At 40.1% G+C, this 20,424-nt stretch overlaps 1 protein-coding gene across 1 annotated transcript; it reads right to left on the bottom strand.

The window, feature by feature from the left end:
- Positions 1–2,095: 2,095 nt before the first annotated feature.
- On the bottom strand, positions 2,096–19,752 carry LOC139714356 (calcium-activated chloride channel regulator 1-like). The gene is made up of 8 exons (XM_071626065.1): positions 19,698–19,752; positions 16,715–16,847; positions 16,022–16,205; positions 15,029–15,161; positions 14,438–14,571; positions 13,600–13,824; positions 2,546–2,732; positions 2,096–2,106 (listed from the first exon to the last, which is right to left on the bottom strand). The coding sequence occupies exons 1-8, from the start codon at positions 19,750–19,752 to the stop codon at positions 2,096–2,098; spliced, it is 1,062 nt and encodes a 353-aa protein (XP_071482166.1).
- Between the last annotated feature and the right edge of the window lie 672 nt (positions 19,753–20,424).

Below are 20,424 nucleotides of genomic sequence, written 5' to 3'. Positions count from 1 at the left end.
TTTTTCGCAACAATACTCGCCACCCAAAAGTCAAAGAGGAAACGGTTGTACAACCACACGGTGAAAATGGGTCATCTTTTAACTATACTTGCCGTAAGAGGAACAAATATTTACCGTCTTTACCTGAGCCTCCTTTTGGACTGGTTGATTCTCCTGTGCAGTATTTAAGCCTTTCAGGTGAGAAGTGTATAAAATCGTAGGTCTGCACCTCGTTTTTGTCAGTTCTGAGACTCATTTCAGAAAAAAAGTTGATATGATAGCAACTCTAGCTGGAATGGCAATTACCATGCATGGTAGCGACAAGAATCCAGCTTCCTGATTGGCTGTTGCCACCGAGGTAAGTTGTCAGTCCAGCAAGAGTTGCCATCCTAACATCTTTTATGAAATGGGGCCCATCAAGTGCACACAAACCAATTTGACGATGCCTCTGGATCAGATATTGCATTCAAATATAACGTCGACATCGTCAGATAGTGGCATTACTCTCATGTCGTACAACTGGAAATAGAACTTTCGTATGCAACCATAACTTGTACCACTAAACTTAATTGATGACAAATGACATAAACTCACGATGTGATGAGCATCGGTATCCACTGTGAAGTTCACTAAGCAATAGATAATAATATTATGATGAATGAGTGAAATGGCAATCACCTGAAGATACGCCTCTGCCCGCGGACAGGTAGGTAACAACGAATGCCGTTTGGTTGCCAACTGTAGGATCGATAGAAACCGATCCGGCTTCTGATTCATTCGCTGGTAATTCGAAGTATCTAGAGGTCAACTGAAATAGGAACAGAAAGATGACTATTTCCTTTTGTTTCTTGGACCTGGAACATCAATGTAGGGTAAGATCTACTTCTGCATCACACCTAATTTAAGGCAGTGAAGTTAAAAATATTTGAACAAATGTTGAAACTTCAACAACATTGTGTGATTCATTTTCCCTTGAATAGGAACTAAGTGTTCCACCCTGGAAGTCAAAATATCTTCCTTTTTTTTCTGTTCCTGGTCTCCTTCACAGGATATGATTGCCTAAGTGACAAACAATATGCCTCCCCCTTTCTTCAAAATGTAGAATTGTCCTTTCTCAACGTATTATTGTATTAATTATCAATTCCATTTGAACAATATATTGTTGTTGCTTTTTTTTCCTTCTCAGTTTGAGACATTTCACTACGTATAACTAAACAAAAAACATTCGAAATGGAAATGAATATGAGATATGGACAATCGAACAATACCCTGATTAATAAAGACAGTGCTAACCCGGGTGTTAACACGAAGGCTAGCGAATATATCAAATTCTATAGCAATGAAAGCACAAGCCCATGGTTGAAACACTGCCTGCTAATACTCAAGCCTCGAGTGAACTGCAAAAGATATGGTTATCTTATGTCACATTACGTCCCTCGTTCCCATGGCGTGATGGCGTATTGTTTTTAGGGGATGTTTTATGAAAAGAGAAAGTATAAACTATTTTGTCTGTTATGACTGTTCGTGATGATGTATGATATGCAATTACTATGTAATGCTCACGGAGGCATTTCATGAAGCATTTTGTCTGACAAAGTTGTCGGACAGATTTGCTCTCAGCCAATCAGATGCAAGGATTTTAGTAGCTTGTAACAGTTTGTCAGAAAAATATCCGACCAAAACGCTTCATGAAATGCCCCCCCCCCCCCCCCCATGGCAATCCAGCATTATGCATCACCACCTCTCCGTTGACTTTATGTCCTTCAAAAAATATAATAGAATAGAAGTTATTCCCATAATATTGGATCGAACATTATTTATATCCTCCCACTGGTTACCTGTATTGGTTTCTGGGAGCCACCCCCGCCTTCTGAGCACCGGTCAACCGTCTGGGTAAGAGCGGTAAGAATCTCAGCCGATCCAGTATTATCCGCAATGAAATGTGCTAATCCGCCTACAGATAAATGCAGGAGAGAAACCCTGGATAATTTTGTTAACCTGTAACAGTACCACATAACTTTCGTTACAATTTACTCGTAGTTTCACTTAATGGACAGTTCCACCTTCATAATTATACATGTGGATTGAGTGAATGCAGCAATGCTAGTAGAATACGTCATTGAACGTCTAAAGTTTGGGGTAAATCGGACAATCTGTTCAAAAGTGATGAATTTTTAAAGTATCTGCGCAGTCACTGCTGGATGAGAGGACTACTACAGTGTATGATGTCACATGCGTAGAGCGATATAAAGGAAATATAAAGAGAATTTCACTTTTTTTTTGAAAGAGTGCTAATTTCGTCGACTTGTCACTGGCATATGTAAAGGGTAATATTATCCCCCATGCCTTCTGAAAGAGGCAAGTCAAGCCTTCCCTCTTTATACCGATTGATTGCAAATGTAAATAACCGTTCGTTATTTTGTTGTTTTTGTTTCTATGTTTTGAAGAGCCAAAAGTGCGTTTCCAGTCAAGCGGCTATGAGTAATATGCATTAAAGTAAATGTATACATAACTATCTGACTATTAGCAAAATTTCGCATATCATGCAAGTGCAAATCGAGCGGACCTGTTTCTGCGGCTATGGTATTTAGTTCTCCGTACGCGTCTTGACCGATAGCCACCGTGTCCACGCGTACGCCATTAGTGCGCAACTCTTCCCGGACGGGGTGGTGCAGGATGTGGCGGTCATCTCCGTCGGTCATGAGAAGAATCACAGCTCCAGACAAGCTACCAGATGGATGCCTCTTGAGCACCTGTGACAGGGCACAAAAAGAAGGAGCGAAACAATGAGTAGCTCCAAAAGAGCACGACGTTATTGATTCTTTTAAGACTGCGTCGTTCCATCACATCCCATGTTCATTTTATTGCGAACTAGTTTACTATTATACGTGCCTACAAGGAGTAGCAATTGATCTAGGGTTTTTTTTTTAATGTCTCATCTCTTTTCCCCGATTTCTGGTTCCTCTTTTTCCCCAATTTTTTCTTTCCTCACTTTCCGCACTCTTTGTAGTTTTAAGTTTTTTACCCATTTTTTCCTCTTCCCAATGAAGTATCCACATAGTACAAGCATAGTCTTTTGAGTGGGTAAATCCATTTTTTCACAGAATGTATAAATATGTTTGTATAAATTATGCCTCATTTTGTAATGACTACAGACATGAATATGATATTCCTTGCTACCTGTGTATCATTTCACAAATGCGCGTCAAATTTACGTATTTTCGTACATTCTGTTGAAAAAAAGTGAAAACAAAGTTTGAATTGAATTGAATAGAATTAAAATGAGTTGAATTGAGTGCGCTTCTGCTGGCGTTGGGGCTGCGGGCCGTTCAGATTCCTTTCCTTCCTCCCTCAATCTTTTAATGAAGCCTTGTAATAAAGTATATATCGTTGGCTGAGAACAAGAAGGGCTTCGCTTTTCTTTTCTTTTTTTTTTTGGGGGGGGGGTATATTGAGTTATTGGTATCGTGTTAGAGCTCGATCTCCCTTACATCATGGTGTCAATTTTTAATTGTTTTGATTTCCGGTGAAATATTCAAGGGCAAGTTCACCTTCAGACATGTGGATTGAGTGACTGCAGCAATATTAATAGAACACATCAGCAAGAGTTTGAGGAAAATCAGACAATCCGCTTAAAAGTTATGAATTTTTGAATTTTCTGCTTAGTCACTGCTGAATGAGAAGACTACTACAGCTTGTGATGTCACATGTGTACAACGATATAAAGAACATAAAAGAAAATTCAAGATATTTCACTTTTCTCGCATTATAAAAGAACATATGACTTCCCTCTTTCAGAAGGCAGGGGGAATAATATAACCCTTAACATATGTCAGTGACCAGTTGAGGAAATGTGCACTTTTTTCAAAAAGTAAAATTTTGTGAAATTCTCTTTATATTTTCCTTTTATCGTTGTACGCATGTGACATCATACACTGCAGTAGTCTTCTCATTCAGCAGTGACTGTGCAGATACATTAAAAATTCATAACTTTTGAACTAATTGTCCGATTTCCCCCAAACTTTCACTGATGTGTTCCACTGATATGTCTGCATTTACTCAATCCACGTGTATATGAAGGTGGACTTGTCCTTTAAGAATGAAAACCATAAGGACGTTATCTTACCCTATATTTGGAACAGTAAATCTACCCCCCATTTTGTTTAACCCTTTCTGTGCCAGTCGAGTCAAATGTGCACAAATTTCACACACATACCTCTGGAAAATATCATGACGTGGCACGTAAAGGGTTTAATAGACTCTTATTTAATGAAAATTGATTGTTTCGTTCTTATTTACGCTCGAGTCTTAGAACGCGATAGCGTCCTTCTGGTTCTCAGCTGACAATATATATTTTCAGCTGACAACCAGAAGGAAAAAAGAAAAAAGAAAAGAAAAAAGCAACAGGTGAACTATCACAATATTCGTCATAGAATGCACCGTTATGATACTATATTATGAATGGATATATGTCTTATAAACATGAAGGGCACATTTCTTGTTTCCATCAGAATCATCAGATTCCATCAGTTTCCATCATAATAATCTGTTCTCTACCATTTGTATTTAAGCCAAACAAGTTTATTCAGTTGTATCGTATAACTATGCTAATTTGATGTATCTTCATAAAAAGAACTGAAAATACAAGAAACGAAATATGAATATGATGATACATACATGCCCGCCAATAGGACCGCGTCGAAATCCCTCACTAAGTAACACGTGGCTCAAAAGAATCTGATTATCTTGATCACCAGAAAGATCAGCTCAACTTACTATAGTATAATTATATATTTTGTTGTCGTTGCACCAAACAAATATAGGGCCTATTGCTGAAACTCGTTTACAACTATTAAAGGCAGCCATTGATTGATGTGGAAGGATAAGCACAAAATAGCGTAGTAGAAGTATGTAGGGCGTAGGAGTATAATGAAGTTCTATATAGTACACCGAGCATAATTTGTATGTTTCTCTGCATTGTCTTTTCTTAATCACACTAGTACTTCAGTTATGATTGACAGATGATGTAAGTTTGTTTGTTTGTTTGTTTTTTGTTTTTTGAGGGGGTATATTCAAATAATCTGAAGACGAATAGTAGTAAATCGTTAGAAAATGTATGACATAGTATTATCCCTTCGGCCACCATGAAGTAATACACGCAACATGCGTTTAAATTATACGTATTGTTCGGACGAGATTTGGGGGTCAAAAAGGGTGAACACACAGTATTGATGTGTAATCATGTGAAGATGACTCCTTAGAGACAAATCTTCCCTGTGTTTACCTGCCTAATCAAAGTGTCCTTCCACGCATTATGCATCAAGTGCCTAGACGAGACGCGAGTTGCCGTCCCGCCCCATTGCCAAGGCCAGCTTATTGAGGCGTACCGTAGGTATTGTACACTGCCGCTCCGACGAACCTACGATCAGGGCCACAAGAATACCCATACCTACTCCCCAAATCGAGCTCGTGTAACCTTGAGAATGATACTTCTCCTTTTGTTTTCTTGCATCGTGCTGTCAATCAACCTTTGGCATAATGAAACCAATATCACGCTGACCTATTTTGTTTTGCTTTCTAAAATATAGCGGCCATGGTCGTTTCAGCTGTGTATCTTGCTATAGAGTCATGTTTGTATAATACGCTCTGAAGATTTCCAAACCCCTCGACGGGACAGCTTGTTTTGATGCCTATACATGGGCGTCACCAGGGGGGGTGCGTTGGGTGCGAACGCACCCCCCTTCAGACCCTAAAAAAAAAAAAAAAAAAGAACCTTCAGTCTGCGAGCGACCTCAACGCCGGACACTAAATGATTATTATTTTTTATTTATTTTTTTTATTTTTTTTTTGAAATTTTGCATCGGGGACAAAAAAATAAAAAAAAATAAAAAATCGTGGGCAAAAGCAATTCGCACCCCTGGTTCTGGCAGCACTGATTTTATACATAATTATCTACTAGTGCAAGTGTATTCTATACAGTGTTGACTATATACATAGATTTTGGACATCCTTCCCATATTTGGTCACTTCGACGCCACCTCGCTGGTCATACCTCCCCCAGTCATGAACATAAACCGACACCCTTGGCTACCAGTGGCGGATCCAGGGGGAGGGGCGCACCGGGCGTCCCCCCCCCCCCTCTTAATTTCCAAAGCGAAAACGTATATAGCTACAAACGGCAGTTTTTGGACTGTAAAATGTCAAAATTTTCAAGCTCGCTCGCTGGCATTTAGTCGTAATGCCATTCTCCTGAAGTTGCTGCCAGTAATTGCCGGCAGTTCCACCCGGTGCGCCCCCCCCCCCCCCCTTACCGCAAAAAATATAGCTACAAACGGCAGTTTTGGGACTGTAAAATGCAGGGGCGTCACCAGCTTTTTTTCAAGGGGGGTGCGTTTTGACCCTAATGTAACGAGGTTGTTGTTGTTGTTGTTTTTTTGGACAGACATTTGGAATATAGGAAGCTCTCAATCCCTAGACTTTTACTGTTGTTGAGGGAAACCAAGCGGGGAAAGGGCACCGGCGTAGCTATAGGATTTCATCTTTCACAGTAAAAAAAAAAAAAAACCATTTGGAGCTATATTTTTTCGCTTTGGAAATAAAGGGGGGAGGGCGCATCGGGCGCAGCTGCCGGCAATTACTGGCAGCAACATCAGGAGAAAGGCATAACAATTAAATGCGAGCGAGCGGAGCGAGCGAGCTTGAATATTTTGACATTTTACAGTAAAAAAAAAAACCCTGCCGTTTGTTGCTATATTTTTTCGCTTTGGAAATAAAGGGAGGGGGAGCACCGGACGGAACTGCTGGCAATTACTGGCAGCAACATCAGGTGAATTGCATAACGATTAAATGCGAGCGAGCTTGAAAATTTTACATTTTACAGTCCAAAAGCTGCCGTTCTTAGCCATATTTTTTCGCTTTGGAAATCAAGGAAGGGGCGCACCGGGCGGAACTGCTGGCAATTACTGGCAGCAACATCAGGTGAATTGCATTACGATTAAATGCGAGCGAGCGAAGAGAGCGAGCTTGAAAATTTTACATTTTACAGTCCAAAAACTGCCGTTCTTAGCCATATTTTTCCGCTTTGGAAATTAAGGGGGAGCGCATGCCATCGGGCGCAACTGCTGACAATTACTGGCACTGGCAGCAACCAGGTGAATTGCATAACGATTCAATGCGAGCGAGCGATGAGAGCGAGCTTAAGAATTTTGACATTTTACAGTAGAAAAACTGCCGTTTGTAGCTGGCATTTAGTCGTAATGCCATTCTCCTGAAGTTGCTGCCAGTAATTGCCGGCAGTTCCACCCGGTGCGCCCCCCCCCCCCCCCTTACCGCAAAAAATATAGCTACAAACGGCAGTTTTGGGACTGTAAAATGTCACAATTTTCAAGCTCGCTCGATCCGCTCGCTCGCATCTAAATTCTCCTAATATTGCTGCCAGTAATTGCCAGCAGTTGCGCCCGGTGCGCCCCCTCAATTTCGAAAGCAAAAAGATATAGCATCAAACGGCAGTTTTGGGACTACAAAATGTCAAAATTTTCAAGCTCGCTCGCATTTAATCTTTATGCAATTCCCCTGATGCTACTGCCAGTAATCGTCCAGTTGCGCCCGGTGCGCCCCCCCCCCCCCTTAATTTCCAAAGCGAAAAAATATAGCTACAAACGGCAGTTTTTCTACTGTAAAATGTCAAAGCTTTCAAGCTCGCTCTCTTCGCTCGCTCGCATTGAATCGTTATGCAATTCACCTGATGTTGCTGCCAGTAATTGCCAGCAGTTGCGCCCGGTGGCATGCGCTCCACCCCCCCCCCCCTTAATTTCCAAAGCGAAACAATATGGCTAGGAACGGCAGTTTTTGGACTGTAAAATGTAAAATTTTAAAGCTCGCTCGCATTTAATCGTTATGCAGTTCACCTGATGATGCTGCCGGTAATTGCCAGCAGTTCCGCCCGGTGCGCCCCCTCCCTTAATTTCCAAAGCGAAAAAATATGGCTAAGAAAGGCAGTTTTTGGACTGTAAAATGTAAAATTTTCAAGCTCGCTCTCTTCGCTCGCTCGCATTTAATCTTTATGCAATTCACCTGATGTTACTGCCAGTAATTGTCTGCAGTTGCGCCCGGTGCGCCCCCCCCCCCCCCCGTGTTAATTTCCAAAGCGAAAAAATATAGCTACAAACGGCAGTTTTTCTACTGTAAAATGTCAAAATTTTGAAGCTCGCTCTCTTCGCTCGCTCGCATTGAATCGTTATGTAATTCACCAGATGTTGCTGCCAGTAGTTGCGCCCGGTGGCATGCGCTCCCCCCTTAATTTCCATAGCGAAAAAATATGGCTAAGAACGGCAGTTTTTGGACTGTAAAATGTAAAATTTTCAAGCTCGCTCGCATTTAATCGTTATGCAATTCACCTGATGTTGCTGCCAGTAATTGCCAGCAGTTCCGCCCGGTGCGCCCCCTTCCTTAATTTCCAAAGCGAAAAAATATGGCTAAGAACGGCAGTTTTTGGACTGTAAAATGTAAAATTTTCAAGCTCGCTCTCTTCGCTCGCTCGCATTTAATCTTTATGCAATTCCCCTGATGTTACAGCCAGTAATTGTCTGCAGTTGCGCCCGGTGCGCCCCTCCCTTAATTTCCAAAGCGAAAAAATACAGCTACAAACGGCAGTTTTTCTACTGTAAAATGTCAAAATTCTTAAGCTCGCTCTCATCGCTCGCTCGCATTGAATCGTTATGCAATTCACCTGGTTGCTGCCAGTGCCAGTAATTGTCAGCAGTTGCGCCCGATGGCATGCGCTCCCCCTTAATTTCCAAAGCGGAAAAATATGGCTAAGAACGGCAGTTTTTGGACTGTAAAATGTAAAATTTTCAAGCTCGCTCTCTTCGCTCGCTCGCATTTAATCGTAATGCAATTCACCTGATGTTGCTGCCAGTAATTGCCAGCAGTTCCGCCCGGTGCGCCCCTTCCTTGATTTCCAAAGCGAAAAAATATGGCTAAGAACGGCAGCTTTTGGACTGTAAAATGTAAAATTTTCAAGCTCGCTCGCATTTAATCGTTATGCAATTCACCTGATGTTGCTGCCAGTAATTGCCAGCAGTTCCGTCCGGTGCTCCCCCTCCCTTTATTTCCAAAGCGAAAAAATATAGCAACAAACGGCAGGGTTTTTTTTTTTACTGTAAAATGTCAAAATATTCAAGCTCGCTCGCTCCGCTCGCTCGCATTTAATTGTTATGCCTTTCTCCTGATGTTGCTGCCAGTAATTGCCGGCAGCTGCGCCCGATGCGCCCTCCCCCCTTTATTTCCAAAGCGAAAAAATATAGCTCCAAATGGTTTTTTTTTTTTTACTGTGAAAGATGAAATCCTATAGCTACGCCGGTGCCCTTTCCCCGCTTGGTTTCCCTCAACAACAGTAAAAGTCTAGGGATTGAGAGCTTCCTATATTCCAAATGTCTGTCCAAAAAAACAACAACAACAACAACCTCGTTACATTAGGGTCAAAACGCACCCCCCTTGAAAAAAAGCTGGTGACGCCCCTGCTATAGCGGTTATGTAGTAATGATTTGATGGGCGATTTGGGACGCTGTCTGTCTTGACATTTATCACAAAGGCAGACATGGAACAAATACCTAATCTTTTGGCCCTGGGGCGACCTGTAGCCCTTTAATAGTTTCAAATCGGCACCCATCAAGGTTTGCATGGTTGTTCATTTACGCATTCACAGTCGTCAGAGAAGCTCTGTCATCTAACTCGATTTGTGCATTCATCATCTCGGTTATTCCAAGACAACAGCTTTTGATGTGCATCAGACGAAAAAAAAAAATGTGACAGTGAAAATCGCCAGCAATGAATATCCATTCTCCCACAAGTCTAAATCTATGTTGATTATATTTCTGCACGGTAACTAAAATCCCACAAGGTATTGACTTACATTCTTCTTGTTTTGAATTCAGTTAAACAGGATGATTCTTCAATAATGCTTCAAAACTATTGCCTAATACAAAAAAAAAAATGTTTCGGAGAGAGCTATCGACTAACACTATGAAAACGTCCTGTTTTACATTCGTGATGAAATAATCAATGACCATAGAAACAAAGGGACACCGGCGCAAATGGATCTGAAACAAGATAGAACACACGATTGCACGAGTTGATTCTGTTTTTTTTTTCAGAAATGAGTCTCACTTAACCGAAGTACCTAGGCCTTTTCTTGGTTTGTGCTGGTGTTCCAAGTTTATTACTCCACAAAATTATGCAATCCTTTGAAAACTGAGTTCATATGTGTATGAGAAAGATACATCCAGAATAAATACAATACAACCTTAAACTTTCACGAAGAATACGGAAAATGGACAATTAGAAGTGTTTTTTGATGTCAAAAGAAACAAAAATATGAGCTGACCTATTTAGAGGAAGGCTTGTTTTGATTGAAGGTCCAATTAGATCAATGGTCGGATAGAAAACCCCGGAAAAACTCAAACAAAACAAAGTTAGAGTCACCTACATAACAAATGAATGAACAAATTAGCAATGACTCATCATGCAGGTCACTGACATGCCTAATGAATACTCGCAGGCCTATATAGATAGGAAACTCTATTGTCCTTCCTAAGAAATTCATTTCAGCTAAGAGATATGAACGTTGTTGTTCTTTTTTTTAATCTTTCAGAAAAACAAAGCTTTACCCCAGTCTGGAGCCCCGACAAGAATCCCACGTGACTTAAGTTAAAGAGAAAATTTTATGAGAAAAGTCTCATAAAATTCGAGACAAGCACCCATTGGTTGCAAAGCGTCTACACTGAGCTGCTTTCAAAACATTCAAGTCTACCATGGGAAATCTTGCGTTCACTGTCTACTTACACGAAGTACAGGCATTTTACATGAAATTATCTTCTATATCAAAACCACTTTAGGACTCAAAGCTTAATGCCAAATCGTTTTGCAGATCACCTTCTTTCCACGATGATCCTGCTTAAACTCGTTCCACGGTAATCAAGAATGTGATACGGGTATATGTGATTATTATTAAAGGAGACCAAAGCCTAAAATATATGCGGATTGAGTAAAAGCAGCAACATTCGTAAAACAAATCAGTGAAAGTTTGAGGAAAATCAGACATTTGATTGAAACTTTTTTTTTAAAGTTTCGGTGCCGTCATCGCTAGATAATAGCATAATAAAGGAGCACTTGACTGATCTCTTACAGAGTGCAGAGGGAATAACATTACTCTTAACACATGTCAGTAACAAGTCGATGGAATGTGTAATTTTCATGAAAAATCAAATTTGTAGGAATTTTCTTTACATATCTTTTATATTGTTGTCCATTATGACGTCAGTAAGGGTAGTAGTCTCCTTATCCAATGATGGCGGCACCAAAACTTTAAAAATTCATATACATTTTGAAAGAACGTCTCATTTTTCTAAAACATTTTGTGATGTCTTCTACTATAGTATTGCTGCTTTTACTCAATCAACATTATATTCAGGCGTTGGTTTCCTTTAATTTTTCTACTTATTCTTCGGCGGGCCGTCGATAAATGGAGCGATTCTAATGATCTGCTGACCGTTTCAGCGTGCCAGATTCAATTAATAATGTATAAACCGTCGCATTCTTGACTACCCCCAACGTGGATTGGGTCTGTTTTTGAAATAACTATGCGTCAAATTGGGTGTATCCACTGATCTCTGTACTGTAGAAAATAGATCAGGATAGGCGTGTCAAACGTGGGACGCCACATCGGTGGGGTGTCGAATATTAGCTCCTTACTCGTGTAAAAGCACATACACACACGCACACACACACGCACACACACATAATTCACACAAATCTACCAGATTATCGTCGAATAATGAGAGGGACAAGGTAATGAATTTGCCTATTCTACACCTCGTCACGCCATGAGTTTCTTGAAAGGCTATTTTGACAGCTCTAGCAAACACCGTGACGAATGATGATGACCCGAAAATAGCTGGCGGCTGAGAAATATAATACTTATATGTAAAATGTCACAATTACTGGCATGTCGAGTCAAAGGTATGGTGGTATTAGTTTGGAAGCGGGGGTGGGGTGGGAACTACTCAGGACGAATTACTGTACCTCTAATCCGTCCGTCTCACTCATGCAACTTTGAGCATTAAAGCAGCCTTCATTAATTCAGACAAAGTACATCACTCCTCGCTTGGATGGTGAAATTCAGTACGTTTTGTGATGATGACTTCAATTGTTATGGGTATTATAGGAGCTATATGGGTAGAGATTTTGCCCTCGACAGTATTGCAATGGTGACAAAAACAGTGCCGATGGCTAATACATGTCCTTTTACACGGTTTCGATCATAATATAATATATCTGAGAACCTTGTGAATGTTAACTGTTGTTGTTTTTAAATCTTTTTCAACAACAAATAGGTTGTCCAGAAGACAATCGTTATCATTTATTTAAATTCATTTCATTTCTTTCTCACCAAAAGCCAAAATCAATCTTATAGCATAGCTTTATCGAATACAAGAATACAAGTGTATTTCTGTTGGAAGTATATCACCATTGGGATTATAAATTTTTCATTCCTGCTAGTGACAAACATCTTTATATTCCACATACTAAAAATCTTGCTATAGGATTGGTCAAGAGCTGATCACGTGATAAAGCGTAGTTTTGCCCATCGCATCACCTGAGAATAAAAGTTCGTTACACTCTGTGATGATAGTCATTTTGTTTCGCTGATCTCTTAGTCCACACAGTCCTAACGCGTGATTTTAACTTACAATCTTGAGTACGCGTGAAATAAAAGTGCGTTGCACTGTGGTCTATCATTTGACCTGGGTCAAATGATAGACCACAGTGTAACGCACTTTTTATTTCGGTGCCACGCGCGGGGCGCGGAGCAAATTCGTTGTTTTGTCATTTACGCGCATAGTATACGTCTAAAGTAAACTACGTAGCCTAAGCCCTGATGATACCTGAAGACAGCTAAAACGGTTTCAGATGTGGAATAAAATGGGAATATCTAGGACCCTAGATGTGGAATATAAAGCAAATAATCAACTTTTAGTTCCAGGCAATGAGACAAACTATCACTTCCTCGGCGATCTGAATGTGTACGCAATCTTTCCTCAGCTGCGCTTCGGAAAGATAGCTACATCCAGATCGCCTCGGAAGTGATAGTTTGTCCCATCACCTTCAACAACGCTGATTATTTGCTTAATACAATCCACGATAGAAAATTAAAGGGACTGTACAATACTGGTTAAGGTGAGGATTCAGCTTATAACGTTTTGCGAGATATTTAGAAACCACTCTATGAGATGTTAAAGAGCATACAATTCTAACGGGAATCAAAAGTTTTTTTGATGAAATTTGGTTTCGAAATGACTGAGATATCTAAAAAAAAAGTTGACACAAAGAGATCCTAATAAAAGTCGTGGCCTGTGAATTTTATAAGGATCGCTCTTATCTTTTATATCTTAGCCATTTCAAGACCAATTTTCAACAATTAACGTTGAATCCTTCTTGAAATTGCAATCTCTTTCATATTTCATTATGAGGTTTTTCATTATCCCACCAAAAAAATGTTATAAACCTGACGTTAGGTCTCGACCCAAACTATACGATCCCTTTAATTCCAATTGCTCGTACCTCTAGACCAGCTATCAGACCACAGGGAATGCAAGTGCCACCACCCGGTATGAGGGGAAGACTATCTCGCAGCCTCTCCCTGTCGTCATCGGAGTTCACCTGGATAAGCTCGTGTTCCTCAGCGGACATCCTGTTGAAGGTGACAATCCCGACCCACGTACCTCCCGGTAGCAGGTGGGTGAAGCCCGCCGCAGCGCCGATCATCACGTCGAGTCTATTGGCCATCTAAATTTGAAAGATTGAAAAGTATTGCCATTCAACAATAATTGTTGGTGGGTTAAGTACTCAGCCACTGTCACCGTTGCTCCTCCCACCATTGTTTCTACTATTTCTGCCGCTGCTATCTCTTTTGCACAAGGTTTGTGTCCAACTGCCTATACGTACATGCACAGAAAGCAAAAACATACACCAGTGTTGTGTGTGATATAATGTCACATGAAACATGTTATGTATGATAAACATGTTACGTATCATTATCCATATTTCAAATCTTCAAGACAAGCTGCAAACCTTTACTTCTATAAGTTCTTCAAAACGATCACCAGTGTCTTACCCATCTCCTCTTGGTTCTATGCCATTCATTCTTTCCCCTTGTGAGATATCATTGTATCCATCTCTTACTACCTTACCTTATGTCCTTTCTATTTACACCGGCCCTTCTCTCGACATTCCCTCGCCTCCAAGTCTTATACATGCTGATTTTCCATCACTTTCCAGAAGAAAAATGTTATTCAAACCGTAAGAGTGAAATCCGTAAGTAGGCCTACAGGTCTGTCTGCAGGGTACAGACATAATGCGCAAAGAAAATGTAGGAATAGGGACAGGCGACCAAACTTACACTCATACTACCAGATTTGTCCAGCACGAGGACTATTCGGCAACCATCAGACGCTGTCGGCGTGTCTCGTTGAACGAAGCTGAATGTCGGCCTGATTTTCTCCCGGCCAAGTGGCACCGAGGAGGAGTTCCTGGCTGAAAGGGGAAACAGAATATCATACATTTCGGGAATCATAATTACATATTCATTGCCATTCACGTTGGAAAAAAAAAGTCCATCACGCACACACGCAAACACACGCACACACACACACACACACACACACAATGTTCGACAGCATTACACTCTTATTTTATATTTTAGTATTAGAAATGGTTAGTCGTAACATAGATAGCAGAAGTATGGAAGTATATCTAGGCCTTCATAGTAAGAGAATAAGCAGGGTTTTTTTTCGCATTGTAATTGTGAACTTCATGTGAAGTACGGATTAATTAGTGCAAGTCCGTTTCGTCATCAGTCATGCTACGCAGGTTTGGAAAACTGCCAAACTTTAACAGTTTAAAGATACATTAGCTCTTTTACTTGCTGCTCGTTCAGGAGAATAACACCTACCTTCAATGGTAAAACGATGACACAAAGTGAATTGATTACCATTGAAGTCGACATGCTGTCGCATCACTTCCCACGCACTTCTGGCTGCACAGAGGCGATTGTGTTCGTTGTCCGCTTCTCGGTTGTGCAGGTTACCAGGAACACTCGGGTCGTCGTCGCAGAAGTCAGCAATCTGAAACAACATGCATAAAGGGAAAGACCGCTCAGCATTGTACAAAGTGCTGGTTACAGCAGACGTTGAATGAGCTACTTTTCAACAGTCGACCTACTCTCTGAAAAATCGAGTGAAAATATTCACTCTTAAAAGGGTGAATACAAACAAGAGTGGATTTAGAGTGAAATTGGAGTGAATTTTGAGTGAAAATGTTCAATATCACTCATTTTGGAGTGACCTCAAGAATCACTCTAAGATTTTGGAGTGATCCCTGAGGTCACTCTAAAACGAGTGAAAATGAACATTTTCACTCAAAATTCACTCCAATTTCACTCTAAATCCACTCTTTTTTGTAGTCACTCTTTTAAGAGTGAATATTTTCACTCGATTTTTTTTAGAGTACTGAAAGAAGATGCCCTTTGCGTGCAGCTCTTAGACGTTAAGACTGCATCTTAGAATTGAATGTTCGAGACTCTGCTTATAGATAAAATCTTTTCAGCTTTAGCTTGCATGTGGTATCACATAAGTATATTGTGTAAAGGTTATTTACCAAAAGTTTTGCTCTGTTATATTTGTTTATTTGTTATCAAGCGTTTGTAACGTTTTATTGAAATAGTTCATTGTGGATCTTTACCATCTATCATTTCATCAATATCTGAATGAACGATAATGGATGGTAGTGGCAAATGGCAATTATTTCACAGCTAGAATACTATACGAAGGAATAAAAAAAATGACAACGTGGACAATAACAATAATAATGATAACAACCAATAGTTATAATACTTATGTTCACGTGCATCTCGATAGTATTCTATTTATGATAATAACGTTAATTATAATAATGATGTTCCCAAAAGCTCTAAGAGTAGGCTTACCTCCTTCAACGCCAACTGTCCGAACATGATGGAACCAGTGGCTTCCCCCGCAGACGATACGGCCGCAACGCACTCGGCCTCATACCCGCCATCCTCATTCCCGACACATTGGCGATACTGTGGGACGTCACTGATCCCATCTGTATCGCGTATTACTGGCTTCACGTTATATCCAGAGGAGCATCTTGGACGGTGAAGAAACAAATTCACAGTGATGATAACTAGCAAAGTTTGTTTATGATAATCCTGCTTGTAGTAATGACGACAATGCTGATAGTGACAAGGTGGCGACTGTGATTGCAATAGTGTTTAATGCGATATAAAACACTAATATTGGCACCTACATGAAGTATAGCCCGAGTTCAGCATATAGTGGGAGAAGTAAACGTTTTCGTATTGTATGCAGGGCCGGCGCTACGTTTGTAAAAGTGATGGGGCCCAGTTTATTGGATTAGGGACGTCGATTAATTTTGAGGATGGGAAGGAGGACAGACATTTTGGAAGACAGTTAATTATATTCCAAAATCGGCTGACAAGTAAAAAAAGGGGGGAAAAAAGAAAGAAAAGAAAGAAAGAAAGGGTGAACATTTCCGGAATTAGCAGGCTGACAACAACAACAACAACAACAACAAGATGGCATGAAGAAGGTTGTGCTTTAACTGCCTCATTTCATCAGCTCGAGTATGAACTTACGACGTTTGTTTCCACTTGTTGTCGCTCGGTGATTGGTAAAAATAGGCGAAGTGATCTGGATCACCAATCGGGTCTGGATATTCATTAAAGAGCCCCCAACGGAGGTGTCCCCATTCATGGACTAGCACTCGACCTGGAACCACACAAATCGAACGTGGGAGCTTTTACTGCTAAAAGCTACGGAAAGATAGGTAGTTTAAAGCGACTCGAGTGGTGCAATGCTTGACATTAGCTTTGCACATGATCCATAAAGTAAAGAGACGGAGCAGTAATAGTTTTTGTACTATATGACCCGAATTCACGAAGGTGGTGCAATCTTTGTCCATGGTTAAAGACCGTAGTTTTGTATGGGGCGCCAAGTGTCACATGGCCTATTTCGTTACGAAATCAGTCATTTCATTACGAAATGTTAACATTTCGTCCACGAAATGACTGATTTCGTAACGAAAAAAGCCATGCGACACTTGGCACCCCATACAAACCCCGGCTTTTGTCCATGGTTTAAACCATGGACAGAGATTGTACCACCTTCGTGAATTCGGGCCTATATGTTTCGGATTATGTAGTCATAGGAATATCGTTTTCAGAGACCGTGTGTAATAAAAAGTATTAGAATGGATACACTGTATAGGGGAGATAATCAACGTTGATAGTAGTAACTTGGTTCTCACAAGTCTGGTTGAGATGGAAACGTACCTCGCACATAGTAAAGTTATTGTGATATACTTTCTCCAGTCGTCTCATGAAGCTGAAACTGAACATTTTACATACTGTGCCGATAGTTGATAAGATATTACTATTAGTACTGATTATACTCATTATTTGCTGATTTCTCTCTTTTCGTTTGGCATCAAAAATGAGAAGACGTCGGACCAGTCTTTGTGAAATTACAAAGCACACCGCCTTTATTGTGACTCCAAGAGGTTGACATAAAAAGCGCCTTTGAGTTCTACTTGTTATTTGGTCGCTTCGACAAACATTAGTTAGTTATTCCGGATAAAACGACATGACATTGTAATGTTGGTATGTGAACTTACGTGGTTTGTGGTCTACCTCTTTTCTCCGTATCCATGAATTGCTACCTCAGACTCAGTCTAGAGCCCACCAAAAAGACAGGAAAAAATATTGTTTCCATTATAGGATTTTCTCCCTCGTAAACGTTTACTTCATCGCAACGTTCACAGACCCATGTTACCCATCTCATAAACATGCACATCCACCTTTTAGGTTCCATATCCAAACTATCATACCTCCCCTGTTTGCGGTACTGGATTGTTTGCTTTGTTAGATTATATTCCATTTGATTATGCAGCAAAAAAAAAAAAAAATACAGTGTTCGCATGAATTGATATGCACACAATGACGATGCCCAGGAATGTCACGGTGATACAATAATACAATGGTAGAGTTTAATCGATAATTCAATAGAATTGAGAAGAGTCCGTCCGGGGAAAGAGAAAAATATATATATATATGTATTATGTATCTTAACGAAACGATGATAGCACGATACTTCACTTTTTCACTGTTGAAGGGGATAACCCCACATGATTGATATATTTGCACTGTAAATTCATAATAAACTTGGCCAATGTTCCTATCTCGCAACCCGCCTCTCTCCCAAATATTGACTGTAAGATCTTCGCCGAAGTACTTGCCAATAGATCAAAATTGTGCAGCGACGAAAATAATCCAGACGAAGACACATTGTATTCCAGGTGGCACTGTATGACTTTTTACACTCTGCTCGAGATGTAGTTAATTATGCTAGTTGTAAAAATATCGCACGTTCAATTATCAGTCTTGCTCAAAGGAAAGCCTATTAATTTCCTGGACAAATACAATATCGGGATCACAAGCATTTTCCCCCCAATATATACATGGAAGAATTCTTCAGACGTGAAAAACAGCCCCAGGTGTTAGAGTGGGTAAGAATAGTGTTATGAAAGTAACCTACGAAGGCAAGTGTTACTCTTCATAGCTAAAGAAGAAGTGTTTATATACAATCTACAGTTTCTTGATCAGTTTGTCTGTTCCTGTTCAGTGGAAACAAAGACACAGGTTCCCCAATTGTTAATGTGGTTTACGTTCAGATGGTCAGACGGTGATATGTTACACTATAAAAACATCGGTGTTAGATTTAACACCACGGGTGTTAAATCTAACATCGATCAAACTTCAATAGAGGACCACACCCACAGGTGTTAAAAATGCACTGTGACGGTGTTGAAAAGTGTTCACCTGACACTTCGTAGTGTTAATTTGACACTGTACCTGGTGTTATTTTGACACTTTACTGGTGTTAATTCAAAAATGACACCACATGGAGTTGATTTGATATTTGTTGGTGTTAATATCAATGGTTTAACACCCGTCCAGCTTCAATAAGAGACCACACCAGCTGGTCTTACTTTGGTGTAAATCTATTTTCACATTTTTTCAAAAATCTAGTATTTTAATGTAAAATTCTTGATCGTCTTGTTTAAATTAAAAATCAACAAGAAGTGCAGTTACTAAGAAACTCTTCAAAAAACAGTTTAAAACTTGGAAATGACACCCGGAGGTGTTAATTTAACACCATAAATGAGCACCGAAAATTTAATACCAGCTCGGTGTTCACTATTTAACACCGGACTTTTTGCAGTGTAGGCATATGACTTTGACTTGGCGTCTGAAAACATATGGGAGAAACGATTGTGTCCTAATTGAATCCAAGGTTGGGTTTGATTATGGAAATTATTTTTGTTTAACAGAACGGGGTTCGGAAGTTCTGGCTGCATGGGTCACTTAGAGAGTGGTAGCTTAAAAATGGGCAGCAACAAAGGGTTAATTTGTATGAACGTGTTTTGTTATGTCAACCCATTGTTGACGGCTTGTAGCACAGCTTGATGTGACTTCAGGCAGCTATGCGCTGATTACTTATGCATGATGCAGAAACAAATAGTTTCCGGAGAAGTATAGTCGGAAAGAGGCCTTCACATACTGGAAGACAATGGTCTCGGCTTGTCCCGGTGAGCCGGCTCAGCCTCACTTGGCATAATGGCCGCACAAAGATCCAGAAAAAATTCGGTGGGGAATAAAAGAACCTATATATTCAGCAATTACATTTCCAGTGCGTTAAAAAACACACACACAACAACAACAGCATCAGAATCATATAACAAAGGCTTACCGTGCAGAAACAATGGGGCGTATGACTGAAAAATCATGTTCAAAATAAACTTTGACTCATGCTCTTTCAAAAGTAATGACGCATTGAGCAAATTTATTTATTCATGCATCTCTGAGTGCCATGCCTTTGAAAATTTAATGTAAAAAAGATTGATACATTCTTTTTCTGACCTCCGCACATACTAGGAAAATGAGTTGAATAATTTAGACAAACAACAAAAGAACCCTAAAACAAAGGCTTTTAGGGAATTTTGATAGACTCTGAGCACTTAAAAAAAAATAAAGAGATAGACACTTTAAATTAGCTAATTTATTCTTCAAAGCGTTATGAAGAGATTTATTATGTTGGATTATGAGCTATGCCCCAACATATTAAACATGACCACCTGCCTGTCCTTGCAAAGTCCACATCGCCTCTGCATGTCAGCGACTGCACGACTTACCATCAATGAATGGGTCTCATTTGTGTATCATTTGAAAAAAAAATGTGTATGTCAAAATTTATTTTGAACATTCGTTTTTAATCATAAACCCCCCAG

Source organism: Diadema antillarum, unplaced genomic scaffold (genome assembly GCF_040938485.1).
Source record: "Diadema antillarum isolate AM-2024a unplaced genomic scaffold, OU_Dant_1.0 seq00002251_RagTag, whole genome shotgun sequence".
NCBI lineage: Eukaryota > Metazoa > Echinodermata > Echinoidea > Diadematoida > Diadematidae > Diadema > Diadema antillarum.
Note: the sequence above shows the minus strand (reverse complement) of the source record. Positions and strands in the feature narration are given on the sequence as shown.